At 42.7% G+C, this 15,890-nt stretch overlaps 1 protein-coding gene across 1 annotated transcript in view; it reads right to left on the bottom strand.

Annotated features, from left to right (window-relative positions):
• LOC121293683 (sodium-coupled monocarboxylate transporter 1-like) overlaps window positions 1-15,890 on the bottom strand; it is a 143,521-nt gene that overhangs the window by 84,910 nt on the left and 42,721 nt on the right. The window contains exon 6 of the mRNA XM_041216851.1: window positions 8,423-8,490. Coding sequence (XP_041072785.1) covers window positions 8,423-8,490 — 68 coding nt within the window. The remainder of the gene's footprint in view (window positions 1-8,422; window positions 8,491-15,890) is intronic.

Consider the following 15,890-nt stretch of genomic DNA (forward strand, 5'->3'; position numbering starts at 1 on the left):
CACACTAACCTCTTATGAGGGACTTTATCAAAAGCTTTCTGAAAATCCAAATACATCACATCCACTGGTTCTCCCTTATCTATTCTTCAAGTTACGTTGTCAAAAAACTCCAGTGGGTTTGTGAAACATGATTTCTTGTTCATAAATCCATGTTGACTTTGTCTAATCCCGTTGATAAGTGTCCTGTTATCACATCCTTTATATAGACTCCAGCATTTTCCCTACTACCGAAGTTAGGCTAACTGGTCTGTAATTCACTGCTTTCTCCCTCCCTCCTTTTTAAAAAAGGTGGGGTTACACTTGCCACCCTCCAATGTGCCAGGACTGCCCCAGAATCTACAGAATTTTGGAAGATGGCAACCAGTGCATCCAATATTTCCATGGTCACCTCCTTTAGTACCCTAGGGTGCCGGGCCCTGGGGATTTATCAGCTTTCAGTCCCATTAATTTCTCCAGCACTATTGTTTTAGTAATACTAATTTCCTTCAATTCCTCCTTCTAACTAGACCCTTGGTTCCCTAGTATTTCTGGGAAGTTATTTGTGCCTTCCTCCTTGAAGGCAGAACTAAAGTAGTTGTTTAATTGCTCTGCCAGTCCCTTATTCTCTATTATAAATTCTCTCATTTCGGACTGTAAGGGACCTACATTTGTCTTCACTAATCTTATTCTTTTTACATACTTGTAGAAGCTTTTACAGTCTGCTTTTATGTTCCTTTATTCCATTGGGCCAATTGCAGATGATTTTTTTTATTCATTCATGGGATGGGGCATCGCTAGCTAGGTCAGCATTTGTTGCCCATCCCTAATTGACCTTGAGAACTGAATGGCTTGCTAGGCCAAATAAGAGTCAACCACACTGCTGGTGACGGCCATGAAAACCTTGTAAATTGTCATAAGATTAATCCCCAGGGCTGAAGAAGAGTCATACCGACTCGAAACTTTAACTCTGTTTCTCTCTCCACAGATGCTGCCAGACCTGCTGAGTTTTTCCAGCATTTTCTGTTTTCATTTCAGATTTCGAGTTTCCGCAGTATTTTGCTTCTATTTTAAACTTATAGTGATGTAAGACTTGAAGCAAACAGTAAGTAAACTAATGTCAGTCTATATCAAGGAGATAAAGACTTGGGGGGAGATGTCGTAGAAGGATCTGGTAATTAAAGGGTTAACATGGGACTGAGTACAGTACTACAGTACTTACTGATGTAAGAAGGCACATGAGCTAGAGCTAAGGGCAGCCTAGAGATAGGCAGCAACCTGTAAGGACCTAATATGGGGTCTTTTCCATACCTTTACCTGTTACCAGGTAATGTGTACATAGTTAATACTGTTAATAAAGATTTCTTTACAACTTCAACAAAACTACTTCATGGTGTCCAAGCAGTACACATCACAGGTAGCAACAACAGAGCAAATCAGTGAGCGGTAAAATTAGTGGAGTACCCAATTCAATTCTCCAATCCTGAACAGAATTGGTAAAAACAAAAAACTGCGGATGCTGGAAATCCAAAACAAAAACAGAATTACCTGGAAAAACTCAGCAGGTCTGGCAGCATCGGCGGAGAAGAAAAGAGTTGACGTTTCGAGTCCTCATGACCGTTCAATAGAACTGAGTAATATTAGGAGAGAGGTGAAATATAAGCTGGTTTAAGGTGGGGGACGGGGGGTTGGGTGGGGGGAGAGAAGTGGAGGAGGGTGGTGTGGTTGTAGGGACAAGCAAGCAGTGATAGGAGCAGATAATCAAAAGATGTCACAGACAAAAGAACAAAGAAGTGCTGAAGGTGGTGATATTATCTAAACGAATGTGCTAATTAAGAATGGATGGCAGGACACACAAGGTACAGCTCCAGTGGGGATGGCGTGGAAAGACTAACAGGGCATAAAAGGTATAGATTTGAACTGTCTCCTCCATCCCCACCCACTTTCTGTTTCTTCCCCCTTCCTTTTGTTTTTTCCAATAATTTATATAGATTTTTCTTTTCCCACCTATTTCCATTATTTTTAAATCTATACCTTTTATGCCCTGTTAGCCTTTCCACCCCACCCTCACTAGAACTGTACTGTGTGTGTCCTGCCATCCATTCTTAATTAGCACATTCGTTTAGATAATATCACCACCTTCAACACCTCTTTGTTCTTTTGTCTGTGACATCTTTTGATTATCTGCTCCTATCACTGCTTGCTTGTCCCTACAACCACACCCCACCCCACTTCTCTCCCCACACCCACCCCCCCCAACCTTAAACCAGCTTATATTTCACCCCTTTCCTAATATTACTCAGTTCTGTTGAAGGGTCATGAGGACGCGAAACGTCAACTTTTTTCCTCTCTGCAGATGCTGCCAGACCTGCTGAGTTTTTCCAGGTAATTCTGAACAGAATTGGGTTTTGCTGGCTGTTGAAGGACAATGCTTGTTATATGCAAATTACCATTACTGCATTGTTGCGCTGCTTGTACATGCTGTAACCTTTCGATGGCTGTTTCTACAATCCATCGGTTAGATAATTCTGTTTCAGGTGCCCTAATAAATCTTAATTCTAGGATGATGGTGGTGATTAATTATTTCCAAGCCCTTGCCAAGCATCTGGATTCACCTCCCGCACCTCGTCTTCAGTGGGATCTGAAGCTACATTTTTGGGTTTAGTGACATTTGAAATTGGAACCTGACCCTGTGATCTCTGCACAAACTGAACTTGTATTTCCTTTGTGGATTTCACAAGTGCTGTTTGTCTTAGGACATATCATCTTCCCTTCTCCATTTACCTCGGTAATGTGTTTTTTCCCAATCTGTCCCATGTCCTCTGGGACACTAATACCTACAGGTGACTATCCAGCCTCTACTGCACTCCTCTGAGGCACTTCAGTTGGGTGAGGCATCTCCAAAGCTACTCTGCCTGTTTATTTGGGAACCTTCATGGTCCCTATTTAAATCTGGAAAGAAGATGCCTTCTAACCAAATCAAGCGTGCATTTGGTTCTACCTCTGCTGCTTCTGTCCCAGCACTTTTTTTCTCTCCCCTGTCCTATTTTGGCCCCTTTAAATTCTGCAGGCCCTACACTGGCCTCTGTAAATTTGGCTGCTTTAGATTCTATGGGCTGTAACCTAGCCCCTGTGAATTCTGCTGGCTTTTCTTTAGCCTCTCTAATCCTTACTAGTTCTATCGCTCCCACCCGCAGACTGCCCCCCAGAGTTTCCTCAGTTGTCTGCAGCTGATCACCATTTGGTTGCTCCCATTGTTTACCCCAGTCTCTGTGGACTGCTCTGAACGCTCTGAACACAAGACTGCACCTCCAGTTAAGTCAATGCCTAGCAATAGGTTCACCCCTTGCATTGTTGAGCTTGGTATTACCCTGACCATCACTATTCCAGAGACCAATTTATTCTGCAGGTAAATTTTAATTAAGGGAACTTTCAAACATTTGCCAGTAAGCCCTTTTACCAACACTGTGGTATTTGTTCTACTTTCAAGTGGTGTCTCTGCAACTTTTGCTAAAAGTCAAGTTTGAAGACAGTCAGTGTCCCTGACGATAGTTGGTTCTTTTCTCGAAGCTGGACATACAAAAGTAGTCATTGTCCCTGTGTAAAATACTCTGGTAGGCATCCTGGTCCACCCTGGTTATAGTTGAGCTCAAGTTCACTACCCTCATGGCTACGGATATTGTCCTGACTGCAGTGCCCCCTATGCGAACAATATTCTTTAATATGCCCAAGCTTCCCACACTGAAAACACACAGAACAGCCTCCTGGTGACTTACCATCCAGGATCTTTCTTTTACAAGTGGGAGACTTAACTGCTTTTCTTTCCCTGCTCTCCTTTTCTCTGGGGTTTGTTTCTGTTTCGTCTATCTCCATTCTATCTCTCCCTAGCTTGTAGGAGTTACTAATCCGAGGTTTACCTGGAGTTAGAGGTTTTTGGGTCAATTCATAGTTTGCTATGATAGCTGTGTCTCTGGCTCTTGAAACCCTTTGTTCCTTCACGTGAGTTTTAATGTTGTATGAGAGGCAGTTTTTGAACTCCTCTTAGAGGATTATTTCCCTTAATCCTTCATACATACAGTCAATTTTAAGTGCTAGCACCCACTGGTCAAATGTTAACTGTTCAATTCTCTAGAACTCGAGGAAAGTTTGAGTGGGCTTGTTACCAGTGCTCCGGGATTATTGGCAGTATGCCTGTGGTAAGTGTTCAAAGGCACTTAGAATAGCAGCCTTTGTCTGGTTGCAATTCTCAGAATTGTCTGAAGGCAGCATGGAATAAACTTCGCAGGCTTTCCCTATCAGTTGACTTTGCAGTTGGAGAGTTTAAATCTCTGCTAGCCAATTTAACAGATCTGCCAGCTTCTCAAAGGCTGTGAAGAAGGTTGCCACATCCTCTTCTTCAAACTTGGGAAATAGTCGGGAATACTTTCAGAAATCAAAACTTATTTTTGACCTGGGAGGGGTAATTGAATTACCAGTGGCATATCCACTAGATAAAGACAAGTTCCCACCAGCTGCTTCAATCTGCCTTAGTTCCCTATCATTTGGTGCTGGTAATTCTTTCTCCTGCATCTCCAGCTGGAAGGTTCGCTCCTTCTCTCATTCCTGGGATTCTCTCTCATCCTTTTCCTTCTGGGATTCCCTTTCTCTCTCCTTCCCCCTTGCCTGAAACTCTAACTCTAGCCTCAGCTCCTCTAGGTGAATTTTGGCTAAGGTAACTTGGTCTGTTTCAGGTTCTATATCTTCTGCTTGTTCCAAGTCTGGGGTGAGGCTAAGATGCTCAGCCAGCATCTTTAATATCATGGGTGTCCATGCTTTATGTTGTATATTAAGTTCTATCTGCTTAGCTATGGCTTTTAGCTGTTCTAAGGTTAGGGATGATAATTTAGCCTAAATTAAGTCTCTTGTTGTTAGAATGCTTATATGTCGAAGGCAGCCATTTGAATCTCTATTGTTAGTATTCGCAAAGCTTACTGCTGTAAACCCGTTTTGTTTTTTGTTTCAACAATATTGGCTATGTCACTCTTTCCTTCGACTTCCAATTTTTGTTTAAAGTCAGATTAGGTTTGTTTGCTCCAATGGATTTTAATCCAGGACTAGTCCCAATTCTGCCACAGACAAAATATGTGCTCTCTTAAAGCCTGTAATCAGTATGCTTCTTCTGGAAAGAGATGGATCTTTTCTTAAATAATTCAGCAGCAAACCATTGAAGGCTTAAAATAAAGATTATTTATTCTCACAAATTTACCACAAATTAATATGACATCATACACTCAGTCTCATGCTCGCACATACACACCAATGTTTGTATATGGATAAAAATAGTGCACTTTCACAAATTATAGTTAATTCAGTCTCTGATTTATGATTTCTTGACCTCCATGGTTGCAGGCCGGTGGTTTCTTGAATTGATTTATTGATATAAAGTTGAAGTGAGCATCTTGTAAAACGAAGGGTCCACAGCAGCTTGTGAGGTTTCTTGTAGTCGAATATCCAAGGGAATTGGTTCTCAAGAAAACTTTGAAACTGGAATAGTTTAAATATTCTGGCTGCTTTAATGACTTGCAGCTAGTTTCAGAGTCTGGTTCTCAGACTGGCTAATGGTTCCTGAAAGGCAAAATGGCACAGCCTTTCTATTCAGCTCTTGTCTTGTTGGTGTTCTGCAGTCTGCCCACATCTTTTCTGGATCTTGGGATAATAAAGGATCTCGGTATCAGAAGACAGTTTCAGTCACATGGTCAATAGCCACTGTGCGTCCAGAATGGCCTAAAGCTAAAAGGCCATTCATATACAATAGGAGATAGAAGGTGGTCTTTCACATTTAACTGGTAAATAATTGGTCTCATCGTATCTCCTTTGTTGAACAGAAAACCTGGAAACAAAGAGTCAAGGAGTCCATAGTTTTGAGTAAGCTTCAAAAAATAGCAGGTGTGATTCCACAGGCAACATTTGTCTTGGTGTGCCCATTCCAGAGAGAGGCCCCCACCCATGGTTATTCAATTCAGAACTTTCCAGAGGGTTGATAGTCTGTGTCATCTGACCCCTTGGCAGCCATCCTGACAGTTCATGAGCATCCATTTTAAACAAATAAAAGACAGTTCCAGAAGTTTTTATCTGAGCTCAGTCCATGTGTAAAGTTATAAAAATGACTTGCCTTTACTGGCATGACATAATTTTCAAAATGGCATGCTGAGCAAATCATATACTCATCTACCTTAGAAAATAACTCTAATTTTGTGTACCAGCAAGAATTTCCAGGCTGTACAGATGAGAATTGGAAAAAGGATGTAAGAGACATAGAAAGAAGTATGAAATAAGAAATAAGAGGTGTGAAAGAGGTAAAGAAAAGACAGAAAAAATTACAGAGCAACATATAAAATATTTCTGTAATATTTTTGACTGTTAGTAATACCATGGGAAATTAAAGACATGAAATAAGCTATGATAAAACAAAGATTTGCTAATTGGCCATTTTTACTCCAGTTTGTGAACTTCTATTCTTCGTGGCAAACTTATTCTCTATTTATTTGATTCAAGTGTATAATAATGCGTAGAGCAGAAACTATATAACTTTCAATTATAATTTGCATGTTCTTATGGGTGAAAAGGAAGTTCACTGTCAGTATGTAAAACCAGTGGATTCAAAATTCCATGGGGTGCCCAATGTACTCCCACCCTAACCTGGAGGAGACAAAATGTGCTCGGACTCGAATATGCCATATCTTAGCCATACTGGTAAATTTCCTGTGGTCAGATTGAGGGTGAAGCCTTCACACATCCCTTAGAGGGCCACTGATGTGGAATGGGCAGAGCCAAAGGTGGGTCTTCCATCAATGCAAATTGCCATATTCTCACCCTAATTGAATCATGTGGATGGTTGGAGGTCAATATATCAAAGAAAGACAGAAGCGGGTAACATTCAGGGGGAGAGTCAAACTGGGGTTCTGGTTCAGACCCCCAAAGATTCCAAAATAATTTTTAAAATGTGTTTCAATGCAGCCCTCTTATAAATGGTGTATGGAAAAGCATAAAAAAATTGAGGACTGCTGAAAAAGACACTTTTTTGTTAAAGTTTTTCACTTGCGCTCATCAGGATAATTCACAATACCAAAAATTTATATGGTGTGAGAAGAGAGTGCTGATTGCTTGGCAAGTGGAATCTGATTGATAGAGGTGTTACCATGGAGAATGCACCAGTTGATAGCGACTTAACTGCCTAGCATTGTATGAAATTTAGATCAGGCAGCTCGACTTTGATTGGTCAAGGCATTGCCCTGAGGAATGAACCAGTGAATGGCTGTCACTTATTTTGTTTAGCTGAAACAGGTGCATGTCCAAGTTCTTTCTGTCTGCAAAAAGCAGGCCCCTGTGTATTAATGTATGTAGCTTCCAGAACAAACAACTGAAGGGATGCTGTTTGATATGATCCACCAGTCTTTGGGATGTTCGGCCCACATACCTAGCATCACACTGCCACTGAAATTCATATATCGCATTAATCATTTGTGTGATAGGCAAAACATCTTTTTGGCTTGACTGCAGCTTCCTGATAGTAGTAAATACTGCTCTATTGCTATTGCATAGTAGCAGGGTGAAACAGCTAGCTTCACCTGCTGCTCATATTTTTGAGATATTTTGCCCTTCCAGGGTAATCTGAAGTAGACTGGGCACTTTTTAGGGCCAAAAGTAGCAGCCTTAGACCCGTTCATGAGTTTGCATGATATACAGCGTGAAATAATCTGATCAGAGTAGCCATTATCTTGCAGGATTGCCTTTGATGCACCCTATTTTGGCATCATACTTGCATGGTGAGCAAATGGCTCAGGCCCTGTTTAAAGGTTGCAGATAAAGCCAATCTTATTGCGCATGGAACCGTAAGAATTCCAACAAGTATATTGACCAGTATCAAGTGTGTCATGTGTCAAATGAGAACATGGACACAGCATTGCTATCTGTATGCAAGTTCTGTATGGTCTTCCACTTGCCAACCAATCAGCACTCTCATTTAGTATAGTATAAATTGTTGTTCCCTTTATATCTGGTATTCTTGTGATAGTCCTCTGAGTGCAAGACGGAAAGCTTTGACAAAGTTGTATCTTTTTTCAGCAATACTCAAGTTCTGCAAAAACATAAATTACGTTACAAGAGGAGCCGCTGGAGAATGTTGTGTTTTTCAGGAAAAACTCACTATCCCTCCCAGAGCAGACAAGTCATGTCTTTGGAGCATGACAAACACCTAAGATGTGCCCAAATGGTGCAGATGCTAGTCAGCCCCATGTAAATTAGATGAGGACCCCCCCACTAATCACACATACTCCAGCAGGGTCCATAGTGGACAGCAGCAGCAGGTGTTAGCAGAACAAGAAAGCAGTCCATGGAATTTTGGGACCATTGTCTCTTAATATCATGGTTACCAACTCTAGTAAATATTCAAATTCGATTTTCTTACAAGTGCTGAGTACAGTGTACACACAAGCGCTGTTGTTACAATGGAAATCCACAAGTTTAATCCAGTAACTGAAAAAGAGACAATTGGGAAGAACAGTTAGCATACTGATTAGTGTTTGCTGTAATGGGAAAGTCAAAAATAGCAGTAATATAACCATTTTATGTGAATGCCATAAATTTTCAATTACTGTGCGAAAATGTAAGCTTTATTGGCAGTAATTTCTTACATGCAATCAAGACACTTAATAAAATGCTTCTTATGATAACACATATAGGGCCAAAAATCCCCAGCTCCTTCAGAATACTCCCACTGTAACTTTGGTGCGAATTTGCCAGCAGGGCAGCAAGTAGGCCAGGTCCAGGATACATTGGTACTAGCCAAAAGTCAGGGTTCCTAATTGGCTATTAGGAACAGAGTCTCCATACAAACTAAACATGGCCATTGGCATAAATAGTGGAGAGGCCAGAACAGGAATTCCCCACATCAGTGTTCCTGTTTTCGTGGCTTTCAGAGAAACCCTTTGTAGTTTCAGTGTAGCTGGAACCTGTGAGACCAGGGGCAGAATTTTCCATCCAGGGGCAGGAAACTGTGGTTGGACTGTTTCCAGGACCTGAGCCAGTCCCCAGGGAAACAGTCACTTAATGTGATTTTCATGGGAACACCCCTTTAACTGGCTTGGAGATGGGCTAACCATCCAAATAAGCACTGTGGGCAGGATCTCAAAGCTGAGCCCTTCCATCAGAAGCCTTCCAGCTTAAAAGCAACAACAGGTTGCAATACAAGGTAATTAAGGTTGAGGACACTTCAAGATGGAGGCTCTCTCAACTTCTTTAGACTTAAATTTAAAAAATGGATCTTGCAATCAGGCCACCACAGGTTACAGGGGTGTGACCGTCCATTACAGGGTGGCCTGGTGCTGTTCCTGCACCTAGGCCAGCCTGGAATGCAGTACCTCGGCCTGCTGCCACCTCCAGGCATACGATCTGGCCCCTACTGTGGAATGTGGAGGCCAGCAGAAAAACCCCAGTTAGCCACCTCTAATTGGCATCAATAGACTTTAAATGAGCCATGTCAGCTATCTACCACATGTAGATGGATAGCCCTCCATCCTGCCTCTGCAAAAATGGTCTGGAGAAGTAACAGAACTAGGAAACCAGCAAGCCAGCTGGTGGGACTATTTATAGCTCTCATCTGCCTCCATTCCTGGCCATGCAGGGGCTCAAGATCCTGCCCCAGGAGTATCTATCTGGAATATGGTGAAGTGTTCCAGATGTTTCATTACAATATAAATGCGCTATATTAATGCATGTTGCAACTATTTTTTACTCTTTTAAAGCAATAAAGTTCTGCTTTGGTGGGGCTCACACCCTGGCACAACATAGCCTCAACAACGAGTGCCTCTGATGTGCCCTATTGGTGCAGTTCTTTGCTAGGGATAGCAGCAGAGATTTCCACAGTCAGAACAAGATGAAACTCTCAGTTGACTTTCAAGATCTTAAATTTTATGCATATTATTAGTTGCAATAAATTGCTAATAAAAAACGTCCTTAATACTCATTCCCTTGGATAAAGATTTGAATTAGAACCTTCAGATTTGGAAATTGAGTCTATTCATGGATTGTAGGACATGCTACATCATGGAGTGGTATAATTATATGAATCTACAACAGTATTGGCGCGACCAGACTACAACATGCAGACGACATGCAAGTAGTTGTGCAGTGATGACTTTGCATCACTTTGTAAGATCAGCTGACGTTCCTTACTTCTGTTTGCTCCCTGTCCAGATTGGAACTCAAGGACATGATACCCAGAGATAGCAGCTTAAAAGGGTTTCTGTTTGTAATGAAGGTGGCCTGTACATTTTCAAATGGAAAGTTTTCCTATTCTGAGAATAGTAGCAAGAAGGGAGAAGTTTAGAACTATTCATTTTGATAATGCAGCTCTGCAAAGAAGGATCGCCCTCTGAACAGCAGCCAGTTTTCAAATAAAAGGTGGAGTTTGGAATGAGTAAATGCAGAAAGAAGTTTCCAACATCCAAAGGTTACAGATATGCAAGCAATTTTACGAATTCATGAACATCGACAAGGCACTTTGCATTATGAGGGCTGTGACAAGAGTAACATTGCAACTGGTTAACACGAGCATGGCCACATTTTTGTAGGATCAGCTATGCTGTGCCACACATTCTTCTTTTTTCCAGGTTTTCCTGGGCCTGTCAGGAAAATGGTCAGGTGGAACTTCCGCCCTTTAAGTGATTCCACTAACACCATGAAGCAATTTCCTGGAGGATGTCTAATTAATTATGTAAGACGTGTTAAAGACAGGAATCCCTCTGCTGAGTGGCTCCCTATCACTGGGAGGGAGGTAAATCCAGTTTAGCTGCAGTGCTTAAAAGGCTGCTGCTACTTAAATGGCCATAAGGAATTGGAATTGATAAAGAAGCAAAGAAAGAACAAGAGCAAAGAGAGGAAAATGTTAGAAGGTGGACCCACATTAAGGCTTGTCTGTTGTGGTCAAGGCACCAAGGTTCTTGGAAGATTACATGGGGATGATTTTGACAGAGAAAGGGGCAAAAGAGAAGGCAAAGACTATTTGGAATCCAGGAAAGAAGTCGTTTGGTAGCACAGGACTTATGTATTGCTAAAAGAAGAGACATTTTATGAAGTTTTTTGTCTTGCATTCATCAGATCAATTCACAAGAATACCAATGGAAGGGAAACAACAAACTAATACTGTATGAATGCAAGATGAAAATATTCAACAAAAAAATCTCTTTTTCAGCAATATTCAAAAAATCACTGCGCCTCTTTCCAGGCCTGCTTTGCAAAGACACATTCCAAAAGAATATGAGTAATGATCTCTTCCCCACCACAGCAGTCTCCAGGGCAGTGGGGGGAGGCAGTGAGACTTTGGGTATGCAGGATGGATCTGAAGGGAAGGGCCATTTTTACCATCAGCCAAGCTATGTCTTGGTGCTTCTTTGAAAGTTCTGGTGATGAGGCATTCTGTCAAATGATTCTGAAAATGAGCTCACGGAACTGTCAATAAGATGGGGTCCACCATCACCTTTTCCCACAGGACCTCAAAGATATTAAATGCAGACCTGCAATCAAAGGCAAGTTTCTGCGTAAACATTTCCATGAGGAACAGGTGGTGCAGCATTGGCCAACTAACTGAAGTGTTCTGTGGCAATATGGCCAGACCCATCCTTTGCAATACCAAGACAGATAAAAGCTCAGCATGGTGATTTTGGTGAACTCTTGGTGTTTGTGTACCAAGGTCAATGCACAGCTTGATGCAACTGCATACAAAAATGGCCGTCAGGATGAGGATGGGATAGAATACAATTTTCCCCCCTTTGTCTACAGATTCGTATGTCCTGTCCCAGTGGACAAGGTCCATTTTTAATCTCCAGATAAAGTGGAAGATGACTCAAGTGACCCCCACGGCACAGTACAGACAGTGTGGGCCAGACCTGCACCATGTATAGTAACATTGAGAGCGTCTTGGCACTGTTTGTCCTTCAAGGGAAAGATGGCTGTGTCTATCATGTGCAATGTATGTTAGGGTTCTAGTGGGTATGTAGGTAACCACTAATGCTGATCTGTGACTGGAAGGTTCTGCTGCAAACAGGGCAGGATACCACAGACGATTGAACTTTGGAGAGCTGCTGGCTTGGGATTTCCTCTCTTGGCATTTTCACTCTGCCTCTGATATGCACTTGCTTTCAAAGACGGCCCCTATCTTTTTTGACTTGGTTGCACCAAGTGCAGCAATCATGGACGAACTTGGGGACGATATCAAAACTCCTAAGGGCAACCTTCTGAGTGTCCTTCTAGCACTTCCTTTGACCGCCATGAGAACACACCCCTGATTCAAGTTGTCCATAGAACATTTGCTTTGGTAAATGAATGTGAGGCATCCTGACAACATGACAAGCCCAACTCAATTGTGACTGTCTCAATATGGTGTGGATACTTGGCATGCCAGCTTGGGTGGGCACCTCAGTGTCTGGTATTTTGTCCTGTCAACTGATATTCAGAAGCTTCCAAAGCAGCTCAAGTGAGCATCTATGGAGAGAGATACAGAGTTAATGTTTCGAGTCCATATAATTCTTCTTCAGAGCTAAAGAGAAGTAGAAATGTGATAGATTTTATACTGTTTAAGAGGGGATGGAGCAAGTGAAGCAAGGCAGAAGGTTAGGGATAGGTGGGAGCTAAGGAGAGATTGACAAAGATGTTATAGACGCAAGACAAAGGGAGTGGGCTTCACTGGAACATTGCACACATGTCCCTGACCTTCTATCTTGCTCCAACCCCTCTTAACAGTGTAAAATCCATCGCATTTATACTTCTATTTAGCTCTGAAGAGTCATACCAACTCGAAATATTAACTCTGTTTCTCTCTCCATAGATACTGCCACACCTGCTCAATTTTTCTAGCATTTTCTCTCTTTATTTCAGCTCCCAAAGAATATAGCCTTAATCCTGTGGTGCTCATCAGTCTGAAAACTGACAGCACATTCAAGCAGATGCTGGCTTTGTCCATACAAATGGGAGGCTTTGACTTGAGTGCCTCTGCTACCCTGGATTTTCACCCCTCTTATGCCTACATCCTTCCCGATGGACTCGGCAAAACATTTGTTACAGCAAACAAATAAGACAGAGGAGAGGAGACAGCCTGACTCCTGATTTAATCGGAAAGCTTTCAGATTCCTACTCATCAATTAAAAGTGCGCTACTGATGTTTTCATAGGGAAGGTAGATCTAATTGCAGATTCCCTCCACAAACCTAATTTTGGAGGACACATTCATCATGTAGATGTGCAATACTCTGTCAAAGGCCTTCTCCTGGTCCAAGTGGATGAGGCAGGTGTCCACCCCCTCTGTCCTGCACAGAGGCGATCCTATTCCTGAAGAGCACAAGTCTATCAGAGATCTGTACAGTGCAGATCCAAACAGGGTTGATCACCAACATCAGAGCAGATTTGGCCTGATTCTCAATGAACTTGGACAGAATTCTGTAGTCCATGTGAAACGGGCTGCCAATTTCTGTTTTCCTCCCTCTTCTCCTTGTGCTTGTAAATGAGGGCGATGATGTCTTTCCTCAAGTTCTGACATGCTGCTGGCAGGAAGCATACTCTTGTACAAATCCAGCAGGTCTAGACCAATCTAGTACCACACAGAGTTAAATACAACCAATCTGGTATATCATCACTTCCAGGAGTTTTAGTCATCTCAAAGGACCTGATGGCCTTTCTCAGCTCATCCAGATTCTCCCATGTACTGTACTCTCAAGACCTCTGTGATAGAAGATAGGAGGGACTGGGAGGCTGTGATGTCAGGGGGCTTTACATCAGACAGTCTGGCATAAAAGGATTTGCTGATCCTTAGTATGCCAGGCTGCAATGACATTATCAAGCCATCTTCTTCCTTCAGGCTGCTAATCGCAGAGCTCTACATACCTTTTCGAAGAGGAAATGCAAGTACACCTCATTCTGTTCCACAAAATAGGTCGTGAGCCAGAAGATGATCTTGGAGGACTCCACTGCAAAGAGTGAGGCCTGATGGCTCTTCCCCTCTTAGAGATCATCCTTGACATTGACGCCCATCAATTGAAATAGGACCAGATTCTGCATGTTTTTGTGGAGTCAGGACATTTCCCTATGTCTCTGTCTAGCCTTTTGAATATCTTTTGCAGTCAAAGAACCTCTTGATGTTCACCTTGCTCACTGCCCATCAGTGCGTCAGGTACTCAGATGTTTCAAACAAAAACAAAAATAGCTGGAAAAACTCAGCAGGTCTGACAGCATCTACGGAGAGGAATACAGAGTTAATAGTTTGAGTCCATCTGACTCTTCATCAGAACTTCTGGGGCTTACGGTTTATTAGTCAGAGCACACATTTTTGTACATTAAGTCTGTTATAAGGAGGCGACTGTTCAGCCCTTCTTCAACGTTGGATGGAGAAGTTCCCTCCCCGCAGCAGAATATCCAGGCCAGAGGAAAGAGAATCATTTCCTTCTGGCTAGATCAATGGACCACCATTGCGACCCTTGCCTGTAGATGCTGAGGTGCAGTATTTTGCACTCCCACAGAAACAGCAGGTTAATTTTGACTTTGACAAGGTACTCCAAGGTCAAAACACATTGCACAGTAGACTTAACGCTGCACAGACTAAATGAAAGCAATTTTTAGACCCATTAAAACTGTGTGTTGTCTACCAGTCCAGTTGTCTGCAGTAGTCCTGGCCTTTTGGCGAGTTCCTGCATTACCATAGCATTCGCAAACTGTTTCTCTATTGTTAGGCTGAGAAAGCCATCCTGGTCCACCTTGATAAGGAACCTCTGCCAGGCGACATTGAGGGTGTTGTGCAAGAGGACTTTGCTGCTCCTGACTTCCTGGAGCTGGAGTGTGCTGGGTGCTTTACTATTCCCAGCTTCCCAGGGCTAGGGTGTGCTGGATGTCTCACTGCACATTGCACATTTGGGTTGGGCCACGCTGGCCCCATCGTTGTTTCCAGTATTTGAGCTTAGAGATCTTCTCTTCCTGCTCCTTAGTATTTTGCCAATTTGGCTGTTATCATCTTTCATGTCCTTCCTCATCCAAACAAGAGCAATCGCTATAGTCCGTTTCACTAGGGAGCCACCTCTTGCCACTGGTTTAGGTGGTGGCTTGTTCCCTTTTTTGGGTTCTCTTCTTTGTGGCTTTCCTTGTAACCACTTGCTATTCACCCATTTGCCCCTCTTCTGGTTCCTCTTCTACTATTTCTGTTTACTGAGGAGAAGCTCAGGAGACAGTGTAGCTGTTTCACATTTTGCTGCAGCACCCTTTTCCTTCTCCTTCTTCTTGTCCTCCCCTATGCCCCTCTTTTTCTGGTTTTCTTCCCTGGGGGATTTAATGGGGGGAGGCTTGTTCTCCTTTACAGCAGACATGCTAGTCATTCCTTCCTCATGCCTTCCCTTGGTTCTAGCTGCCTTTTTTTTGTGCAAAGTCTTGTAGAAGTGGTCTTCTAGCACAGATTGCAGCATTTAGTCTGCCTGCAGTCCTTCCTGCTTACAGATGACTGCACTACAGTTGACCACCACTTGAAATTTGTCACAGCTGTGACCAGCTCTGGGCTGCCCCACATAGACTAAGGATCCCTGACTTCACCTAATGGCAAAGTTGGAGGGAAGACGGAGGATGGTTCCCTTGCCACCCACCTTCAAGGTTACCTTGCCCTGCCATTTGCTGATTCAAATCCTGAAGGTATCCTTGACCTCAGGTGTTGTTCCCAGCTGACATAACTGACGAGAAAATTCAGCACATCCACACAGGAATATGTAATTTGTAGAGATGGATGGCACAACACGGTTCCATTATTACATTAGAGTAAACAGCAGCTTCGCCGAAAGGACCAACAGTGGCACCTGGCTTCCTCTCTCCTTGAACACCTCGAGTAAGTTCACACATGCAGTGAATTTT

Source organism: Carcharodon carcharias, chromosome 22 (genome assembly GCF_017639515.1).
Source record: "Carcharodon carcharias isolate sCarCar2 chromosome 22, sCarCar2.pri, whole genome shotgun sequence".
Taxonomy (NCBI): domain Eukaryota; kingdom Metazoa; phylum Chordata; class Chondrichthyes; order Lamniformes; family Lamnidae; genus Carcharodon; species Carcharodon carcharias.